We start from the raw sequence: 21,773 nt of genomic DNA, 5'->3' as shown, positions 1-21,773 counted from the left end.
ACTGAATGAAAAGTTGGCATTCTTTCTCTCACTTCTCAGGATATATTAAACATTAGACTTGAAGTTGCTGAGATCAAATAGTCTTATAAACTCCAAGCTAACGAGCCCCAGATACTCTGGGACCTCGTATACAAGTGACTTTTCTCGCCAAGGCAGAGTGTGGCCAGGCTGCCGCACCCGTGGAGGACGCTGCTGGCAGCCCCTGTTTGATGTCCGCCAGCTCCCGGGGTGTTTTCCTCCATCACTCCATCAGAGCCATAGTTGTCACCTTTCTTGGAACACCACTTTGGGTAGCACACGGGCACAGGATTTACATTAACGACAGGGTGTGCTAATTAATCTGGCTGGGGGACAAGGGGAGCATCTGCTGCTCCAGTTATTTGGGTAAGCTTTGGCTTTGCGCATTCACAACCGGAGGTTGTAGCACTCGGGTCTGGCTGTGTGTTCTCTGGGTGACATTTTGCAGTGGAACTACGTACTCACACAAGCTGCAAAGGAAAGGAGAAACCTACTGCAGCTTGCAACCTCATACAAATTTCCACGCACAAGTGATGTTGGAGTTTATATTTCAGCTTCTAAGCATGCAAGATGAGGTTTTCAAGAAAGCTCTGGCTCTACTCACAGGGACAAATTCTGAGGAGAGGTTGAGCCCAACCAAATTCTTGAGAGCTGCAAGAGGAGCCAACAACCTTAAGAGTTTGCTTTTAAGTGCCAACATTTCTCTCAAAATAATATCTCACATTTCCAAAGTGTATTGGATACACTGAACATCTGAAAGCTTTTTGAAACCCAAGTCCCAAGCTTTCTTGCCATTCTCCATTCTGTGCACTATGGGCCCAAATCTACATAACTTATTTTGCTTAAGAGTAAAACATGCACAGGGAAGTGTAAAAAAACACTGACACAGATTATAGGCAAAATAAATATTTTATTGGTTTAATATACACTTTTTTTTTTAAAGAAATCAGCCCTTGTGTGTCTTCCTAACACAATTAAAAATCTTAGAAACTTTTTCTTCTAATATTGTTACATTTGAAACTATTTCTGATTAAAGACCTTGACACAGTAAAGAGTTTTAGTTGCTGGAAATGGCAAAGGAGTAAAGAGATTCCAAGCACAGCAAAATGGGATATTACATATCCACTAAGTGTCTATTTGACCACATAAAACCTCCAATGACTTCCAATTTTCTCCACTGGAACAAATGCATGTTCACTAATCTAACTGAAAATAGAATCAGTGAAGGATAGGGAAGGAAAAGATTTTTTTTTTTCCATTTTCCCCATAATACAAGCAAGGTCATTCATCCATTCCAAGTTGCACATCCTAATTGCTTTCAGAATATCAGTACTTTTATTGCATTTTGTTAATATAAATCAGAAGAGACCTGTTCTTGGAATGACTGAGAGCAGTCAACACAAAGACAAAAACAGTGCTTAAAATAAGGCACTTTTCTACATAGGGATGGGCAAACAAACAGTAAGGAAGCAAATAAAATTAGTTAAAAGTTGTCTTCTACACAAAGATAAGGCTTTCAGTGTCAGAACTTTAAGTAGTTTTAAGTAACCTCATGTCATTCAACCACTCTGCTAATAGTAACCGCCCCAAGAATTAACAGCAATTTTTTTCAACAGGATATTTTCCTTCTTTTGAAGTGGCACTAAGTAACAGCAGTGGAAACAATTATTGGTTGTTTCAAGCTCTCAAAGTGGATCAGTTATTGCACAATAAATACCTCATAGAGGTCAGTGTTTTTTTTGTTTGTTTGTTTGTTTTTTCTTTTTTCTTTTTCTTTTTCTTTTTTTTTTTTTAAAAAAAAAAAGGCTGAACATGAGCGTGTTATTTATAAATTGGTTAAGTTTGCAAATTTTCAAGTTTCATGATGCATCACTAAAAGAAATTAGCTACACAAAAATTTACAACAAGGACATACAAATAAATACAAAACCTCTCAGAGAGCCACAGTTTTGTTGATGCTTTACGGAAAGTAATAAACTAGTTAAAGTGTCTAAGTCTTTAGATAGGAACTCAAGGAAAGGCACACATCATAGAACCAAGCGTCGAATACAGTAGCCTATCTCAGCAGCTTTAACGTCTCCTGAAGCAAAAACAACTTGACACTTGCCAGTGTATGCCACCCAAAGCAGAATTCCACAGCATTTCGGACTACATTCAACCTTGCAGAAAAGAGAAAGCAAGAAAAATAGCTAAATTAGATTTCTGGAAGTCTGCTTTCTGTGTTTAAGCATGTATTTTGATAACATTTGTGTCTAATGCAGGCATACTAAGGAAATCTTCATGCATTATGCATTCGTATGTGAAGCCACCATGGAGGACATTAAAAGAAACAAATAAAAAAATCAAGGACCACTACATGAAAACTGACAGTAGGATGGGCCAAACTATAAAACCGCTGATTTTCCAAAGCTGTCCAGGATATCAATAACCTTTGTGTTTAATGAACCTCAGTTCTGATCACTTGTATTTCAGGGGGGAAACAAGCAAGATTTAAGTTAACAATGATATTTCACATGATAAAAAAATATCTTCAGCGAGCTACTAAATGGTTCTGGCAGATTGACAAAGATTACCTGTAGTACCCATTTCATGGCTGTGCATCTTGTTTTGCAGTTGCAGATCTGCTTTGGGGTGATACGGCTGCTAACAATCCACTTACTATTTCTCGCCTTATTTCACCAACAATAGATTCCTTGATCTGAAAGGGATTAGAGGAATTTTTAAGCTCAGTAAGTTATACAACCAATGACTAAAACTAAGTGATATTGCAGACATGTTTGACATTATCAACATATGAAAGCATAAAACACCAAAAAAATCAACTTTCAAATAGATAAATATAAGAGGGTTTCCATTGGAAAAAATAACTGTAAGTAATTTTAAAGTTCTTACAAATCATATAAATGCAAAGTAAAGTAGTTTTATTTTTCCAGATGGTAAGTATATCTGCATTTTCTACTCAGGATTGCTGGTTTTATGGTAAGAAAAAATATATTTCAAATATGCAAAGTTCTGAAAATAGCATTTCAGGATATACACACCAAAAGTACACCACATGCACCTTTTTTTAACATTAGTTATATTTTGAAAAGGAGGGCAGTATCTATCTACCTCACAGATGCATTATGCAGTAGGAAAAGTCTAAGTCTATGAAGATGAGCCGCTCTCTTCATATAAATCAAGAGGAAGATAATCCTAATCATACTCTCAGCAGCAAAGACAAACAGAGAACTTCAACAGTTCCTCACATCATCTGTTGACCAATGGGATATTGTCTGTGCCAGCAAAGACTGTTTTTCACACTATTGTGACAAAACACTTACCCATTAAGTTTAATTACAGAAAATATAGTTTATAGTTAAAAACAGGAACTATACCTAGTAGGCACCTAACTGTGAGTGAGGCCAGGACGAAGAAGGGACAGAGCATTGGTAGCTACAGTAAAAGAAAAGAAAGAGGAAATAAGGTAAAAACCAGTTCTATAATAGCATATTGTGCTGGAAAGGAGAAACCTAGACACAATACAGAAAAATAATATGGGCTGTTCACAAGTAAAAGAAATCTTGGGCACTGATTCATTTTTGGACAGTCTTCAGGAACCAGTAACAAGTGAGATGTGGTTATAGGGACAGGTGAGGACAATGACGGTGGAAGAATGTAGGCAGGTGAGAAACAGAGCATGGCAACCATGGTCAGTTATGTTAACACTGATTAGACCAGCTAGGCAGTGTCGTTTTCATTTCCTTACAAAATACCTTTCAGCATCACTTCAGAAACAGCTTTCAAGTGCCCGAGTAACTGTAATGAACTAAATGCCAGAAAAAAAGCCCTTATTTCTTACCCTGGTTTTGCCAATAAAAAATCTGTTCGTGTTCTGATGCCCCACCAATACCACGGGATTAGTATTTACTCAGATTTAGCCTTCCTAAAGGCCTTGCCATGTTTGAATAGCCCTCTTTTCATCCCTGTGAACATCTTGCAATTATTCTTGTAAGTCTCCCCTTTTCCTGGTGCGTCAAAAGGATTAAGCAACAACGTCAGAAGGGTGGCAGCAGAATTCGCAACGGGTTATTTATCCCTTGTCCTCATTGGCAAGCAATTCAATCCCTAAACCATTAGTGGCAAAGTTCCTTGTTTCATTACTACTTTGCATCAAGCAGAAATTCACAGACTACAATATTACTCGGAAACAGGTTTTCAGCTGCATTGCTTGCTGTTTAATGGACAAAAGAAAAGCCAGTGCTCAACAGGACCCATTTTACTGACTGCCAAAAATCCTGTGAATATCTATGCTGATGCATGCATGCATATGTACAAAGCTTTAGGACCAATGTCAATTCAGTAAGTGCCTCCTGGATTTAGAAACTCTGGCAGATGGAAAGACACCATGCAGACTTGACAGATGCAGCAGGAAGCACGAGTTTTGTGAGAACCCACGCCACACAGCAGCCTGGCTATCCAGCAGGTCCCTGCTGTAGCAGAGCTCTGCTCACCTCTTTCCAGTGTTATTCTCAGCATCACAAGAGCTGGGTCTCCGAGGACACTAAAAAGCAGGCACTCTGTGCCCTCCTCTCAGGATAGACAAAAATAAACATCACTTTCCAAAGTAAGCTAATAAAAGCTTCCCAAATTAGCAAGTACATGGTCTACTATGACAGTCTTGTGATGAGGCAGAGACTGGGAGGAAAGCAGCTCCTGCTCTGTTCTCAGCTCTTCCAACAGCTTCTCACTTGACCTTGGTAATTCACTTGAGCCTTCTGCCTCTCACCTTTCTGCTCAGAACACAACAAGGCCACCCTCTGCTGCCGCTTTTCACTGCCGCTGCTTCCTCACTCCTTTTGAGACCCATCAAGGTCATTCCAGCATGGTGAGCATGGTATCGATTCCTGCACTGACTCAGTCCCGTGTGCCTGTCATGACATTTGCCAATATTTGTCTTTTTCATCACAAGCAATTTAGGGCAAGGTGCACCTTCCATTTACTCTGCACAGGGCACAGCACTGTGCCCAGGCTTCCTCTGTAGGAAGGACAGAAGGCAGTCAGTGTGTGCTCCACCCATATTTTTAGCAGCTGAATGAAAAATTGAACATTTGAAAGAGGAGAGAACCCACTCCACAAGAGGAGATAAGTTATGATATTTATATTACATTAATACAACGCTAATATTTAATATTGCATTAATAACACAGTTCCACATTCACAGATAGTTTCACTACAGTAAACCAGTAATCTTTCTCACTATGAAAGAATTGCCATTACCACAATCTTATGTTGCTGCTATATAATGAACTCCTTGACAGTGAAATGTGTCTTAGTGGCAATTCTGGAGGTAGGCCTTCTGCAGCTGTTGATGGAAAACAGGCATAAGGCTTTTCACTGTCCTCTCATTCTTCATCTGAGGTATGTTTTCTAGAATTAAAAGAATTATCTTCTAGTCAGTTTTCTTCTTGTGCCACTTCTTCATGGCAGCACTGATGAGTTTGCATGCTTGTAAAATGAGGAACTAAACGGCCTGCCCAAGGGAAAGACGACCAATAGACATTAAAATTTTGGTCAATGCTGAGCTAACATGGCTTTAAATGGAAATGGAAGAGTGAAGATTCTCTATCCAACCATCTGTCTATCTTTAAAAATCTATCACAATATCCTCAAACCTGTTGACTGGAAAATTGTACATTTTTTTTAAAGGACAGCTTTAAAATGTCATTTATGATGGAGGACTGTTAGCAAAAGCAAACACACAAACAAAAAACAACAAAAAAAAAACACATTACTCTTAAACAGAAAGCTTTTCATATTATCCCATCTTCTGAACTGCAGAAGAGCAGAGTGAGATGGCCTGGTTACACTCCTAGTCACACTGTGACCTACATGTCAAGTAGTAAGTACCTCATGTGATACTCCAGAGGAGATCAGGCTGTATTTTCAACAAAACAAGGAGGCCACTGTTTGACATTTAACATTTCGCATTGTTAAATGCTTTTCTGTGGGAGTTAGTCCATTAATGCTAAAAGTTAACACCAAGGGGTTGTTTTTTTTTTAATGCCAGCACATAGTTGCAGGTCAAAGCTCACATACGTTGCAACCCACCCAGGCAAATTCTGTAACACTGCCTGACTTCTCTTTCCCCAACACAAGGTCAGGCAGCTACAGAGAATGGGAGGAATAAGCAATGGTTTAACATTTGTGAGTGCATATATCAAGAATGCATACTAATAGACTTCTTTCTTTTGACAACAAGAACAGAATTCCTTCGCTAACAATAGGGCTACTTAAGGAAGACACATTTCAATTTGTGCTATGTTTTAGCTCTAACGAAATACAAGAGATTTTCCTGACCAATATTTAATAGTACATTCTTGCTCTGCAAAAACTACCATGTGCTATGAACCAATGCAAAACTTCTCATGTTCTGAATCAGAGATGATCCAAAACAGGCTGTCAATGCAGCCAAACTGACGGACAATCTCTCTGTGTGCTCAAACATTTACAAAGTGAGTCAAGCTCAGCTATTTGCTGACTACTCTTATCTGAATACTAGTCTCTCAGTTCAGCACAGATGCTTTTAGCATTACTAAGTCCCTAGTGCCACACAACCCGAAGAACAATCTCTATGCAGAGTACACATTTTATTTTTTTGTTATCAATTAATAAAGTTAAAAAGGAACCTTCACATAGGATAACCTCAGAGAAAATACTGACTGAAATAACTCTGTACTCTGACTCCAGCTCCCATTATCGTCTCTGTTTTTCTTACAATACATTTGAATTACAGCTCTCTCCTTCCTCTCTTTTTCTCCTTTAGCAGCATCCCACCATGACCTGTGAAATGCAGGTTTCTATAGAACTGTTGGACACAACACAAAAGAAATATTTTGGCTTCAGCTCAGAATCAGCAGTAAAGGGCAAGGCATGATAAGTACATGTGCTCTGAACGCTAGGCAAGGAATCTTTTTAAAAATGGATAAAAAGAAAGCAAATGGACCAGGAAGAGAGAAATTGGGAACTTTAGGAGTATTTTATGACATCTCCTAAAACAAGGCCTTTCCCAAGACTTCTTCAACTCCAGCACATAGAAGATAGCAGCAGGAGGGAGGCAGGGTGGCAGGAAGACATTTGGAACATAAATGCTTGCCACCCTGCCATGTTCATTCATTTACATTCAAAGTAGAAGTTTAAAACTGTAGCGTCACAGGCTCCACTGTAAGTATCAATGATGGCCAGAGGGTGTTCAGTTCCAAATGCTAAGCACAGTAATGACGAGGTTGTGGGTCCAGTAGTATATCACCATGAGCTGACTGCAGTACCCTTCCTTCCACAAGATAATGCCTCTGTCTGTAACTCAACCCACTGACTCTAATGGGGCTACCGATGGGGCAAGGTATTACTCAGTACCACGAGGGCACTTATTGAAAGCTGGCATCCACCTCACCTCACTGCAAAACTGTATCCTACTTTAACACCAGCAGTTTTCTGACTGTTAATGCTTGTGGCTAAGTATCATTTTTGGCAGTCTCAGCTCTGGTTATATATGGAGTTACCCAAAGCTAAGCAAAGTAAATATCTTCATGTACTTCCAGCTATTATCTTCAATCAGAACATTCCTTAGTAATGCTCTTCTGCTTCACAGATCTCACTGTGCAAGTGTTAAGTGCCTACACATAGCAAAGCCCACAGTGAGTCAGCCAAGAGAACATCTCCACTTGCAGAGACAGACACAGCAGTCTTGTGGTCACACAATGAGTAAAAGGATACTTTATAGTCCAGTACATTCTGCCTGTTTCTGCACTGGAAGAAAGGGGCTGAAGGAGTGGCAAAAGATCCCTCTGGAATCACAGCTCCTGTTTTATAACAGGAGAAGCCTGCCTCTCATCTGTTTTAAAGACAAAGCTGGTTCCAGTTATTCACTGCCTGAAACCAAACAGACCTGGGTGGTACCTCAGCATTACAACCTGGCCTGTTGCATATTCTTGAGCATGGCACCTCTGTTGGCCTTTACAGTGGATTATGGCAGCACCATACTAAAGCTTCAAAGGATGTGCTAAAGGGTAAGGATTCAATGACCCCTAGCTAAAGGCTAAGTGGTCCCTCTCCAGTGAAAGAGGGGGAATAAAACCCACAAATTCTCAATTCCCATTTCTGTACTCAGAGCAGGAAGAGCACCACTTTCTCGTAGGCACTGCTTTTGAAAAAAAAGTTTCTTTTTCCCATTTATACTACTTGCCATAAAGCTTTTTGTCAGGTCACTGACAAAGCAAGCATGTAATTTTAGTGCTGTTTTTTAACCTGGACCACAGGATACCCAAGCACCCTTCAGTTTCATTGACTGCCAGTGAAACTAGTCCAACAGCATTGGTCCAACCTCAGTCTTGATGTCTGAAATAATTTCTCATCTGACTTCAGCTTGCTTTACTTACACTCCTCAAGTTGTTAGTGGTTTGGGGTAGAGGGACCGGGCAAGTATTTTTAACATTTTAACATTTACTACAAGTTGTTTTAGACACAGTGTTTCATCAATCAAACGAAATCCAAACTGGCATTTTAGCAAGCAAACATGACAGAGAAATTTTCACTTGGGAATCTGAAATACTGATGCATAACCAAGAAGTAGAGATGGTAAATTCTTTCTCACTTAGACTTATAGTAGCAACTAGCTACTAATTTGTGTGCTAACCACTATCACTGAAAAACATCTACTGCTTTGCTTGAGAAAAAAACATGGCTTGGACATCTCATGACACACTGTGAGTCTTTAGAAATAGGACAGTAATAGTAAGGAGACTTGGCTTGAGAGGGAATAAAAAACCTGGTGGCAAAGAGTTACATGTAATTTGGCTTTAATTTTCAGAAAAAACTGTTTGAACATCTTAGATCTCAACCTCTCTCTCCTCACCTCTCGTATAACTTGCTGCAGTTCTTCCTGCTCCACGCTTTTGTGGATTTCATCAACCGAAGGCATTCGAGGGACTTTTTCAAGTTTCTGATCCACCTCCAGCTTGGAGTCTGCAAGCTCCTCAGAGCTTTCCACCTGTTGTCCAGTGCCTGCTCTCACTGGGGGTGCTGGTGTTAAGGCAACAGAGGCTCGGTACAACTTCTTGCTCTGACTCTTAGACTTTCCCGTTTGCTCAGAAGATCCAGCACCAGCTTTTCTACTTGCAGTGGAGCACACTGAGGAGGAATCAGAGTTTCCATGGGAGAATACGGACTCTGTACCCTCTGCTGGTAGAGTTTCCAGTCCAAGATCTCCCAGTCCCAAACCCAGTTCAGACTTCAGAAATGACTGCTCTCGCATAAGTTCCGAGACCTAAAGATTCAGAAAAGAAACAGACCTGAATAAGCTTATAAAAAAGTCAAATACAGACACAGCCATGCTTTCTTGTTATTTATTCAATCACTTACTCATTCCCTCCATGTAACAAATACGGCTATAAAATAAATATATGCTTTGCCTTTATGACTGCAACAAAGGGGACCATAAAAAGGAATGGGCTCTTTTGAAAGCCAACAAAAATAAGAACTGTGGCAGTTCCCCAAACCACTGACTTTTGCAATACAGATGCACCCTGCCAGAGCAATTGACAGAGGCACACGTAAAGGCTTGATTTTATTTTTCTTTGCTAAAACAATTCAAGTTTTTTTTTTTTTTTTTTTTTTCCCTGCAGTCTTTGAACTCCTACCACTTCAGTAGTTCAGGAGCTTACCCTGGACTCCTAGCATAATCTTCATAGAAAAATAAGAAATAATTTTCCCTGGAAAACTCACCATCATTAGTCAATAAATGCAACAACATCTCACTTCTGCATATTCCTCTTAAAAATAAACAAGACTTTACAGCTGCTTACACCTATGGTTAACTTTGCTTAAGGGAAAATGCAACTATTTTCAACAGAACTACTGAAGTGAGTAAACTATTTCCAGGACTGTGTGACAAATGAATCTCCTGCGATCTTTTATTTTTTTTTTTAATAAATTCCTTCCTGTTATTTATTTATTCATTTTTCTTAGCAAAACATACAGCATGCTACTTACTGGTTCAATGACATTCAGTGGAGAAGGGCATGATAGATTGTCAGCACTTCTGCTACCATACATACCCTGAAAAATTAACGTAAGTTAATGCATTGAGGATTTTTTTTTAGAGCTGCCAGAATCTAACATTATAAACACATAGTGTCTCAGACAACTTTCGGTAAAAGCAGAAACTTGGAACCAGGAAGCAAAGCTGGTTGGAGAAAGTTTATTTCAGTCATTTTTAAAGCTAGCCCTCTTCTATAAAAGGATTTACAAAAAAGAAAAGATATTTATATGTTTCAAAGAATGCAAGCTTGGCTTGGGATCACAGTAATATCATATTTTCCTGTTCTTGGGTTTCAATTTTTTTCCCATGACAAAATACTAAAGCGGAAGATGTGGCCAGTGCTTCTTCTGTAGAAGAGGATTGGCTAAGAAAGAGGAATGAAACCCAGGAAGAACATATAATACTTTCTGTCTCTGCTTCTTTTGTTTGGCTGATGACAGAGTTGCAGCACGAAATAGAGGAACAGTCTTCTGCTGAGCAAAAAAGAAGAGAAAGGATATAGCCACACCACCAATAAACAGACACCAGTGTCCTTTCCCCCACTGCTCTTGAGTTTCTGGGAGAGTGTCTGTGCAAGCAGAGCCTCTCCCTGTGTTTGGCAGGGAGTCAACATGATCATCTGAAGGAGCTACAAAAAGAAGTGGAAAAAAGTAACCTGAAGATGACTACTGGATTTTCCTCTTTTTTCTTCTATGGAGAGCTGGAGGGAACCATATGCTGATTCTTGGGAGAGAAACACAGTGCCTTGTCTCTATACCCTCCTTTCACAAGGAAGGAAATCAGTGCAGAGAAATTCCAGAAAGATCATCATCACCCCACAAGGATTTCAGACATGAGTACTACCTAGCAGAACTCAAAATTCCCATGGTCATGAAGAAGAAAAAGAAGAAAGCACTGAAATCCCCCAAAATATGTCCTGACACGCATTAATAGCAAGAAAGACCCTCTAATTCTACATCTTTTCCCTAAGATGCAGACACAAAACAATAAAATGACCCCTGATAATAGACACATTGTCATTAGATTCCCCAGATGTCATCCCTTTATAAAAGTTTTAACAGTAATGGTTTATTAACATTAAACCAATGCACATTACACTGAGAAAACATATAATGATGTTGAAAAAGTAATACTTACTACATGTGTTTGAGGTCTGTAAGGGGAAGACATGTGCAGACTTCTCAACTGGTCTTCTAAAGCAAGTAGACGTTCCTCTAACTGCATCTCTAACTCCTGCAGCTCCATGCGGACAGACTTTCTTAAGCTCTGCAGCTGATCAGCTTCATATCTATACAAAATCCATTACAAAAAGAACAGTGGCGTTCACTGCACTCAGCTGCACATCGCAAAGGAGGAATTGGGCATGACAATCCCACGAGCAAAGGACTCCATGCAAGGGATTTCAAGGTGGAACACAGGAAACTCCTCTTTCACTAAAAATCACCTGAAAGTCTGAAAAGGAACTAAGGTCTTGCTACACTTATGGAAAGGGAGCTTGGAGAAAATATATCACTCCATGCTGAAAACTAAACAGGGAGTATCACAGTTTTTAGCTTTATAGTAGCAACTGCATTTTGGCCTAGACACCACTGTCAAAGTAGGCCAACTGATTTAAAACATATTTACTTTTAAAGTGAGTTAGTGAAGAGTTAATTGAAATAAAGTAAATAAACCAGCAATTTCAAAAATTGTTTCACATCAGCGGTTCCTGCAACCCATGGTGAGCAAACACACAGAGCCAGAATAATGAATGCCATCTGTGACTTGTTGACTGGCTACTGTGAGTTGGAATTGTAGCATCTGAATGCTATTTTTATTTTTTATTTACATTTATACAGAAAGGGATGGGGGAAATCTAAACTGAAAATCTTTAAGATTTTTCCTCTCCAATATCCTATGATAAAGTCTTTAAAATCCACAGTTGTAAAATCACTTTCCAGAAAGGAGAAAAAAAAAATAATCAATTAATGAGAAATAAGAATTAGAAAAAAAAAAAAGAAAAAAGACCCTCTAGAATGAAGACATACATAGATGAGAGTAAAAAACTATTTTGGCCACAATTCAGCTCCAGCCTTGTTCAGATTGAAACTAATAGATTTTTTTTTTTTTGCTCTGATTTCACAGGCAGCAGCTCATTTCTTGAAGTGCCAAAGTGCTTTCTCTCTTTTAAAAATAAAATCATTTTACCTTTCCTCTTCTGTCATGTGCTGATAAACTGTTGTCTGCTGACGTAACATAGCCAATTCCAAATCCATCATTTGGGTTCTAAATAAATTTAGATTTCGCCTTACAACTTGCAGCTCCTGGAAAGTATTCTAAAATAAATAAATAAAGAGGAAAGAAAAAAAAAAGAAAAGGTGAAAAAAATAATTAAATAAACTGCATTTGACTATGTGTGCTCTTTAAGTCAAGCAGAAGGTCAACAACTTCAGTATACTACAGAAATTGCATGTTACAAGCTAGCAATAATTCAAGAAAACATTTTTAGTTGCACCATACAAACACATTAAATTACTTCCATGTATTTAGGCTAATTCCTTTTCAACATTTAGGATAGAGTCATGTTATCACTTCAGAGCAAAGACCATGCATAGCACAGTCTGTGACACTTATAGGATGTTTATTTTTATTTTATTTTGACTAAGTATCATTGTGTGAACAGGGGCACTTACTTCATAAAGAGGTAGAATAGATGATCTCTGAGTAGTGTAACCGGTGGCAGCTGAAGAATCCTGACCCCTCATCACTGGGTACTAGGGAAGAAATGAACAATTTGAAAGAGGAATGTCAACAATCCCATTTATGAACTCATCTTCTCAAATGGTCAGATTCTCCAAAAGCAGCCAATATTAAAACACAGTCCTTCTGGCACTGTTATTTCCACCACCAAAGCAAATATTGTAACAGGAAAAGGAAATTTTACAAAATGGAAGAACCAGCTCCTAACTGAGGCATGTGCACCAAAGCTCTGTAATGCAAATGTGTTAAGCTGAAAAAACGAATAAAAAATTAATCCTGTCTGACACAATAAGTAGGGATAAAAAGCTAAGTTTTCTGCACCAGACATGGGTCCAGAAAATGCCTAGTGCAGATTAGTGAAAACTCACTAGTTGCAATTGTCTTAGCTAAAGACAAAGAGCACAACGCAAAAAACAGAATTGAGTAAATTAACGTGTCTCATTTTCAAATCGTGATCACGGTCACATTTGTTGTGGGATTTTCCTCAGCTGTGTGTGTGTGTGTGTGTGTGCGTGTGTGTGCTGATTTTATTCTTGTCGTTTTTTAATTTCACCATATTGCCTACATTCAAAGATCCCTGCATACCAATGATCTCTCATGTAAACAGAATTGTTGAAGAATTTCTATTTGCATGTTGCTTCAATGTCTGCAGCAAGCAGTTAAAATTCAGGGGCTGTTACATGTAGAGACACGGCACAGCAAAGAACAGTGGAAACAGTGAAAACATTTACCTTTTCAAACATGAAAAAGACAGCTTGTCCAACATAATTTTGAAAGAATTCAAAGGACTATTGACACGCCACGGAAAATTTGAAGCATGTCCATTTACCTAGCGGAGCTTTGCTCAAACATGATCACATCAAGGGGATGGATGTTTTGTTTTTCCTCTCCCAGTTTTCTCTATTCCCTGTTCTGTTGGGAACTTATCTACTCCTCTTTTTTCCTTCTTAATAACAGAACCATATATTTGAAACATCTCAATGTTTTCTATAGTAGACTGTATGTGGAATATGCTGTGTGCCAAACTCAATCTTGTCTGCAGAGAAAAGCAGCACAAGGAAACTATGTATTGGAAACAATAGCTTTTCATAAAAATATCTGTAGTGAGAAGGACCAAACTCTCCAAAATGGAACTAGTCTAGACAAATTACTCTGGAAGGAGGATGAGTGGGCTAGGAGATGTTATTATCCCCTCTGAAACTGTTTTTTGTTGTTGTTGTTTATATTATTATTATTGTTATTATTATTGTTGTTATTGTTATTATTATTATTTAAATCAGCGTGAACATAAATTCTGGGTGTAATACAGAGGGTTCTTCTCCAGCAGCTTTAGTTAGCATGGTATTAAGTAGTGACACTATACCCTGAGCCCATAGCAAGGCTGCAGTTCATTCACACAAGGGAATTTTACAAAGAAGATCGAATTCTGATCGAATTCACTCTCAGGCACACCTTGAACAATGGCTGACTTGAAACCCCTTTGCCTGCAGCTTTCCACTGCAGTGCTGTGTCACAATACCAAAGGGATCTAAAAAGAATCACCACCGCCCACCACCTCCAATAAGGAGCAGAGAAGCAGATGTTTGTACTTAGATAAAACCCACAGAAGACACTGAAGCTCTACCACTGCATATTCTTCATGCATTCATATATCAACAAGCCGGGTGTGCAAGTGCACTGCCTATATAGCCACCTTCAGCAGCTTGCAGACTCCTAAGCTGGACCATGAACTCAGAGAATAGCAGTACAGAGGTGGTGGAAAGGGGACAGACAGTTGGTAATCAGGAGGGAAAGAGCAGAAGGTGTCACAGAAACCAGTAAAAAAATATGTGCTTCATTTTAAAGCACTTCTCTGACAGGTGAAATGGCCAAAATTTCAGACATTGTGACAATACTGATTCTTTATAAAAGGCTGATGACTTCATGTTGACTAGATGAACACCCAGAGTTGAACATCCAGAAGGTTGGCAAGAAACAGCACAGACATATGCATGGAACAAACAGTCCTCACTGACATTATTACTAAAGCCACGGGACTCGCAATGAAAAAAAAATCACTCACAGAAGAGACAGATTAAAGTACCATTAAAGGCAATATGTATTTTCAAATCTAAAGCTAATGACTATCAACTTAAACTAATAGCTGATGAAGCATACATTGCTCCTCTCCCCCACCCAAAATTCAGCTGTAACCAGAAAAAAAAAAAAATCAATACAAAAACAGTGGAGCACTGGAGTAATGATCTTCTGACACGTTAAACAGAAGCTCTTGAAAGAAGCAGCAAACCAAACTTGCACAAAATGTCCTTTTTTTCCTGATCTCCCACACTACACAAAAGTATATTCAGGCTAACATTTTGGTTTGATAAGAATAAACTATGAAACCTCTTTGCCAGGAGAAATTTTTTCTTCCTCTTACCTGTGAGAGGTTCTGCAGGGAGTTTCGGATGTCGTGTAGGACTCGGCGCAGTTGCATCTCCACGGTGGAGGGCGGGTTGATAGCATGAGGTCGATGAGGATATCCAGAGTGCCTTGGAGAGAAGGGGCAGCTGAAGGGGGAAAGCAAGGAGCTGAAGGAAGAACCGGAGATGCTCGGGACACTGTGCGTGCTCAGCGTCCTGACGTGCTCACAGAGTGGTCTGTCCTGCCACTCAGTGGGAAGGGAGTGGAGGGAGCATGTTGACTGAGACATGTGTGCTGGCGTGTGCAGTGGGCAGCTCTGTCCCCTGGTGGGACTGGGCTCCTCAGACTGCCTGCGGGGCCCAGCCTGGGGAACTTCTTTTTTGGAGGACGAAGGCGCAATGAACAGCGTAGATTTGCACACAGGCTGGCTGGCAGCTGCCTTGCCCTCCTGTTTGTCATCCTCGGACGTCAGTTTCTCATCTTCCTCCACACCTGTGTACTTGTAGGTGAAAGAAGGAGGACCACACAGAGTCTCTTTTCCAGGAGCTAACTGGACGTTCACAGAGGACACCACTTTCACTGGATTCAGTAATGCAGTTGGGAGAGACTGAGACCGCCTTAGAGGATAGCCCGATTCAGCAAGCCATTGTCTCTGCTTTCTCAGGAGATCTTTTGACTTAAGGAAAGCACGTCCGGCCCTGGAATCAGATGTGCTGATGATCCTCATCTGGGCTCTTTGCAAAGCAACATGAACCCTGTCCACAGATGATGGGGAGGAGCTGCCACCTTCCAGAGACTCCAGTGACTTGAGGATATGGTGCGTTTGATACTGAGGAAACTCAAATACATTGTCTTTGTCAACATCACTTTCATCACTGCCTTCCTCCAGCAGCTCCAATTCTTTTTGATCACTGGAAACATGTTCCTCTTTAGATCTGACCTCTCCTGCAACTGTCTTCAACACGTAAGATGACTTGCTTTCTCCTCCATTTTGTTCAGTTTCATAGTCATGGATTTTTTTATCATCTCTACTGCTTTCAGAATGTGCCTCTACCTTTCCTTTCTCTACCTGAGAGATATCATCCTCTTCACCTTCATCATCCTCCTCTTCTTCCTCTTCTTCTTCTTCCTCCTCCTCAAACTTATTGAAACAGGGCAGTTCCTTGGCTATTGGTGTCTTCTGTTCCTCACTATGTGATGTCACGGTTGTCTCACTGTCACAGCTGTCAGCACTGCTTCCCATGCCTTGCAAAGACTCCTGAACCTAGGAAAGATTCAAACCAGCAAATGGGTGAACATACTGGAGACTCGTCTACTGCCTTCTCAGGAAGTCAGGCTAAGAGTCTAAGTCCATATCCATTAGGCATTATAGTAGAATAATTCAAAATGATTTTCACGTGCAGGAGAAACAGTGAAAGAGAACAAAGAAACCGTAGTATCAGGTATGTAAGAAGCATACTGAAGTATGGCACATAAAGGAGATGGTTTTGGGGAAAAAAAAAAGAAAGAAAAAAAAGAAAACTATTCACACATTTTCTTGATTTGACAATAAACTCTTTATTACCAGAACAGAAGTGGCAGCAGTAAAATTCTAGTATTTTAGGTAGCAATGACAAAGGATATCAGGGTGAAGGTACTGTGGCGTGTGCCATATATAAAAGTTCACACTCAGCACTGAAACCAAGGGTGGTGTTAGGGAATGCACACAGAGAAGTGAGGAGAATCATGGATTCTCCTGCACCAAGAATGGGAAAAAACAGTCTGCCTATATACACAGCCCGTTTTAAGTTACAGAATTGTTTGATACTGGGAATCTAATATTCGGCTGCTCATCTCCATTGAAGACAATCCAGCACATTTACCCTATTCTCCATTCCTTTTTCCTAATACATCTTTCCCTTCTTATTATAAACTACATTTTAAATTCCTTATTGCAGAAGGATGCATTTCCCTATATACTTGATCAGAGCATCAGTATAAGGCAGCTGTTAATTTAATAGGGAAAAAATGGCAGGAAAAGTCTATGGATTGCAAAGCATATTCCTTAGGCCAGTCTGATTGACAGGTATATTTAGAAGTGGGCACAAATTTTTCATAAGATATGTGGTACAGTCTTGAAAATTTACCATAGTTGTCACATAAACTAGAAATTTAGAAAAGCTTTACTATCTCTAACTTTTGCAATTCTCTCTGCTGTTAGGATACTATTAGTTCCTTCTAGAGAGAATATTTGTGGTATATATTGCATAACACTTCCGTCTCCAACCACCTAAAAGAGAATTTCAGTCACAAAGGTCATCATTCTAAATATGTGCTTAGCATTGCACTCACTGACACAGCCACAAATTAGTATTAAAGACTGTACAGGTTCAGATACTGTTCAAGTCAAAGGTATGACAAGAACAAAAGACTGTAATGTCTAGGTGAAATTAGGTGTGCTACAAGCACGTGTATCTGTCTCTCTAATTCTCCATCACATTGTTTACTTACAAGCCAAGCAAACAAAAATTCAAGTACTTGGATGGAGAATTTTTTCTAACTTCTTTGGTAACATGAAACTCCCCTAAAGAATATCCTACCCTGAAACCAAAATATCCCCTAGAAATCTTTTTTTGGCTGTCAGGGAAGAAAGGAAATATGATTCCAGTTTGTCAGTTTTCTCATGAGTTCCAGAGGAATGCTATGGCTGCTAGAGTCAATTATTTAACAGTAGATGGCACTAACTTACCATACACTCCTCTGTATCCCCTTCATCTTTTCATAGGTTCTCTTCACTAGCTGCCAAGTTCTCTTATTCCCTAGTCTCATTATTCATCCGTATTTTCTAAATTCAGCTCAGTACTTGGTCTGAATAAAGCAGTGACAGTGGCAGAAGAAAGCCTAGCAACTCCATGGCACAGATCTCATGCAGTCTCAATTTATCTTTTCAAAACAGCATAATAGAAAGCAAAAAAATCTCATCACTTTGCAACCAACGCAAACAAACTCCACTAGCCTTCCAGTGAAGAGGCATTTAGTTGCAACACACTTTTAATGGACTCTCTCTCAGGTTGTAACCAATATAATGATCAGGAGTGACCAATTCTAGTCTGAGACTCCTTCTAAAATGCCTGCCAATTTCAGTGTAGCCCCAGTTTAGTACAGAGTAGAACCAGTATCCCAGATTACTATGCTCATTACAGAAACTCATGCTCATGATTTCCTTTCTTCTCTCTGTTGCTCTTGGTAAGTGTAAATTGATGTTTATTGGAGACACAAGGACTAACCTGTCTTGTCTTCCATTTTAGAACTCAGATGGCAAAGTACTAAACGGAAAAGGACAGAATACCAGTACCAAAACTGAAGAGCAAACTTTGGTGGATGGGGAGGATGGGAACCTCCTCCTAGTAAGACCAAAATGGCTTTTAAAATGTGTTTGGTGTGCCACTAGGAAAGTCACTGTAGTGTAAAAAAGCTCAGTAGCTGAAAGCCACAGAAATGACATTACTGGTGATACCCAAGCTTCCATTGTTGTATTCTCTTGACTGTGGTTTAGGTCCCAGACAGCTAGCCAATGGCCTTGAGACCAGGACCCATGTCAGAGTTTTCTTAGGCTGATTGACAGGCCAACCAAACTATGGTTAATACTGTGTGAATGATTTAATGAGAGGCAGAGACCACCTCTCCTAGGTATCAGGTATAATGCTGAGCACATGTATGTATTGGGCAGTCTCATAAGCACCTGGCTAAACAAAAGCATCCCTCCCTTACGTCCTGAGAGCTCTGGTCAGCATCACTGCAAATTCCAGGACCGAGATCAAAGCAACTGGAACAGGAAAGAATGTGGGAGCTTAAGACTGACTAAATATTAGTATACCTTCACAGTAAAATTAGTATGAAATTGTTTTCACATTCTTTCTGCTGCTAGCTAAAAATAAATAAATAGAAAAGCATGTAAAAATGAGTGGTAAGGCAAAAACGATGCAAGAAATTAAATGATCACCAGAAAAGCTAACGTCTTTCGTTACCTTAAGTCTGCTCACTGCAATCATGAGAGGAATGGACTGCAATTCTGGACCATGAGCCAGTGACAAAAGATATACCACGAACAGTCCAGAAAGCCAAGTACGTCTTGGACTGCATCACCAGTGGAGAGGCCAGCAGATGGAGGGAGGGGATTGTGCCCCTCCTGCTCTGCCCTGGTGAGGCCCCACTGGGACTGCTGCATCCAGGCCTGGGGCCCCCAGCACTAGAAGGATGTGGGGCTGTTAGAGAGGGTCCAGAGGAGGGCCACAAAGATGGTCAGAGGGCTGGAGCACCTCTCCTATGAAGACAGGCTGAGAGAGTTGGGGATGTTCAGCCTGGAGAAGAGAAGGCTCTGGGAAGATCTCATTGCAGCTTTTCAATACTTAAAGGGGGCTTATAAAATAGATGGAGAACAACTTTTTGCTTGGACAGATAATGAAAGAATGAGGGGGAATGGTTTTAAACTGAAAGAGAGGAGATTTAGATTAGAGGTTAGGAGGAAATTCTTCACTCAGAGGGTGGTGAGGCACTGGAACAGGTTGCCCAGAGAAGCTGTGGATGCCCCATCCTTGGAGGTGGTCAAGACCAGGCTGGATGAGGCCCTAGGCAACCTGATTTAGTGGCTGGCATTCCTGCCCATGGCAGGAGGTTGGAATCTTTAAGGTCCTTTCCGACCCAAGATGTACAACAGCACACAGGAAATACTGAATTTAGAGCTTATTCCAGGCCCATGTATACTCAGATTCTCCTATCAGAAAGGCTTTAAAATTTTAACACAGTGTAAGTAACTCAGCAGATCCAGTTCAGAAAATGAAAAGTTTTATCAGGACCAGGACTGACAGCCATGATCAAAGTCAAACATCAGTATGCCTCCTTCCGTCTCCAGGTCTCTGCTGTACCATACTTAGAGGTAACATTTCAACCCCAATATGGGAAACTCACCTGAAGCTGATTAAATGGAGAGCAGTCTGTGGAAGAATCCTCAGCAAAGCCACTACTATCCGAGTGCTGACTAGCAGTCCGTAACAGCTGATCTGTTTAAAACAAAGCAAAACCCAACTGTAATCATTTACAGATCATAACTGCTTAAGCCCAGTCACACTCAGTACATGCTTTCATTTTACATCAAAGTAACATAAGTAGATAGCACAATTCCTGTTCATGCTCCCCTTTGAACAATTCAGAAAAACAACCTGTTTGTTTCAATCATACGAAGTGCAAAACCTTTCCTCATGCAAAACTCTACTTGTGAAACTTCAAGCAGCAGTGGGAGAGAAACTTTAGAAACTTTTTTTTTTTTTTTTCTGTGCTGTGGAAAAAAGTGTGCTGATGTTGCCACTGCTGCAGTTTTCCTTCCACAAAACTGAATCACTGGTTAATTCACATGCATTCAGTGCCACAGCTGCTTTTGTATTGACATGTACAGGTTTGCCAGCCCTCCTGATCAGAGCGATAAAGGCGCTCACGCGTCTCCTGCCAGCCCACACCGTCCCATGCATCCAGTGGAGCAGAACTAGATGAGCAGTGCCCAGGACAGAGAACTGCTAGAGATGGTCCCTCACTGGTTTGGTGGACAAACACAACACATCCCTAACACACTGACTGGCAGCCTGCCAAAGCACGTTCCCAGCATTGATTTTGTACTCCAGAGATAAAATCCTCCTTCTTACTCCTTTCTACTCATGTCAGGTTAAGTGTTTAAGTAGCTTAGAGAGACTCCAAAATCCTCACTGCTACCCAGGAGTGGTGTCCTCTGGTGCAAGCTCTACACCACAGAGCTCCTCATCCAGGAGATCTCAGTAAGCTCTGCAGCATGTTGCTGTGTGACAGTGCATTCTTCTCCACTGTACACAGGAGGCACTTCTCACGTTCAGGGTCTACCTCACACCCCCATGACCATGGCAGCCTGAGCAACAACCACATGTCTCCTCTAGTCCTCAGCAGACCTGTAAGAGCTTGGGTATGGGATAAGACCCCATCAGCCTTTAGCCCCTGCACCCTGCTACCCCCCTGCCCTGGTGCAGAAGCTTGCTGCTCTGCTCTCGGCGGCTCAACACAGAATTTTGCCCCGCATTCCTTCTTCCACTTAACTGTCATCATATAATTAATCCCAGTTCACAGCTCAATGCATTGGAATGCATTATGAAAACTGTTTTGAAACTGCTGGATATTCAAAACTAATTATTTTTTTATATTAAGTTTGATGAACATTTCGCTAATGCAGAATTAAAAGCCTGCATAGGCACAGAAGCTGGTGAACAACAGGATAGGGAAACTGCCTTTTAAACTTCTTCATCGAGGATTTCATACAGCTTTTAGGGAGTGCCTTTCAAATTGTGCTGCTACTCTGTTATCATGGTAGCCACAATATCCTGCAATGATAAACAACTTTTTTTTTACCACAAGTCAGACATCCCCACCCAGCTCCCAGTGAAGACAATAGGGATTACTTCACTTAGACCAGACCTGGCTCATAGCAAGCACACAATACAATCTACACTGCTGAAGGAGCATGGTTGCCACTCCAGGT

The 21,773-nt window shown here is 40.4% G+C and overlaps 1 protein-coding gene across 1 annotated transcript in view; it reads right to left on the bottom strand.

The window, feature by feature from the left end:
* Positions 1-908: 908 nt before the first annotated feature.
* Positions 909-21,773, bottom strand: part of ITPRID2 (ITPR interacting domain containing 2) — a 41,819-nt gene continuing 20,954 nt past the window's right edge. The window contains exons 11-19 of the mRNA XM_027461105.3: positions 20,186-20,277; positions 15,255-16,502; positions 12,769-12,849; positions 12,284-12,411; positions 11,234-11,384; positions 10,048-10,113; positions 8,912-9,322; positions 2,592-2,716; positions 909-2,177 (exon numbers count right to left, since the gene is read on the bottom strand). Coding sequence (XP_027316906.3) covers positions 2,606-2,716; positions 8,912-9,322; positions 10,048-10,113; positions 11,234-11,384; positions 12,284-12,411; positions 12,769-12,849; positions 15,255-16,502; positions 20,186-20,277 — 2,288 coding nt within the window. The 3' untranslated portion in view covers positions 909-2,177; positions 2,592-2,605. The remainder of the gene's footprint in view (positions 2,178-2,591; positions 2,717-8,911; positions 9,323-10,047; positions 10,114-11,233; positions 11,385-12,283; positions 12,412-12,768; positions 12,850-15,254; positions 16,503-20,185; positions 20,278-21,773) is intronic.

Source organism: Anas platyrhynchos, chromosome 7, assembly GCF_047663525.1.
Source record: "Anas platyrhynchos isolate ZD024472 breed Pekin duck chromosome 7, IASCAAS_PekinDuck_T2T, whole genome shotgun sequence".
NCBI lineage: Eukaryota > Metazoa > Chordata > Aves > Anseriformes > Anatidae > Anas > Anas platyrhynchos.
The sequence above is the reverse complement of the archived record's forward strand: the minus strand, read 5'-3'. Positions and strand labels throughout refer to the sequence as shown.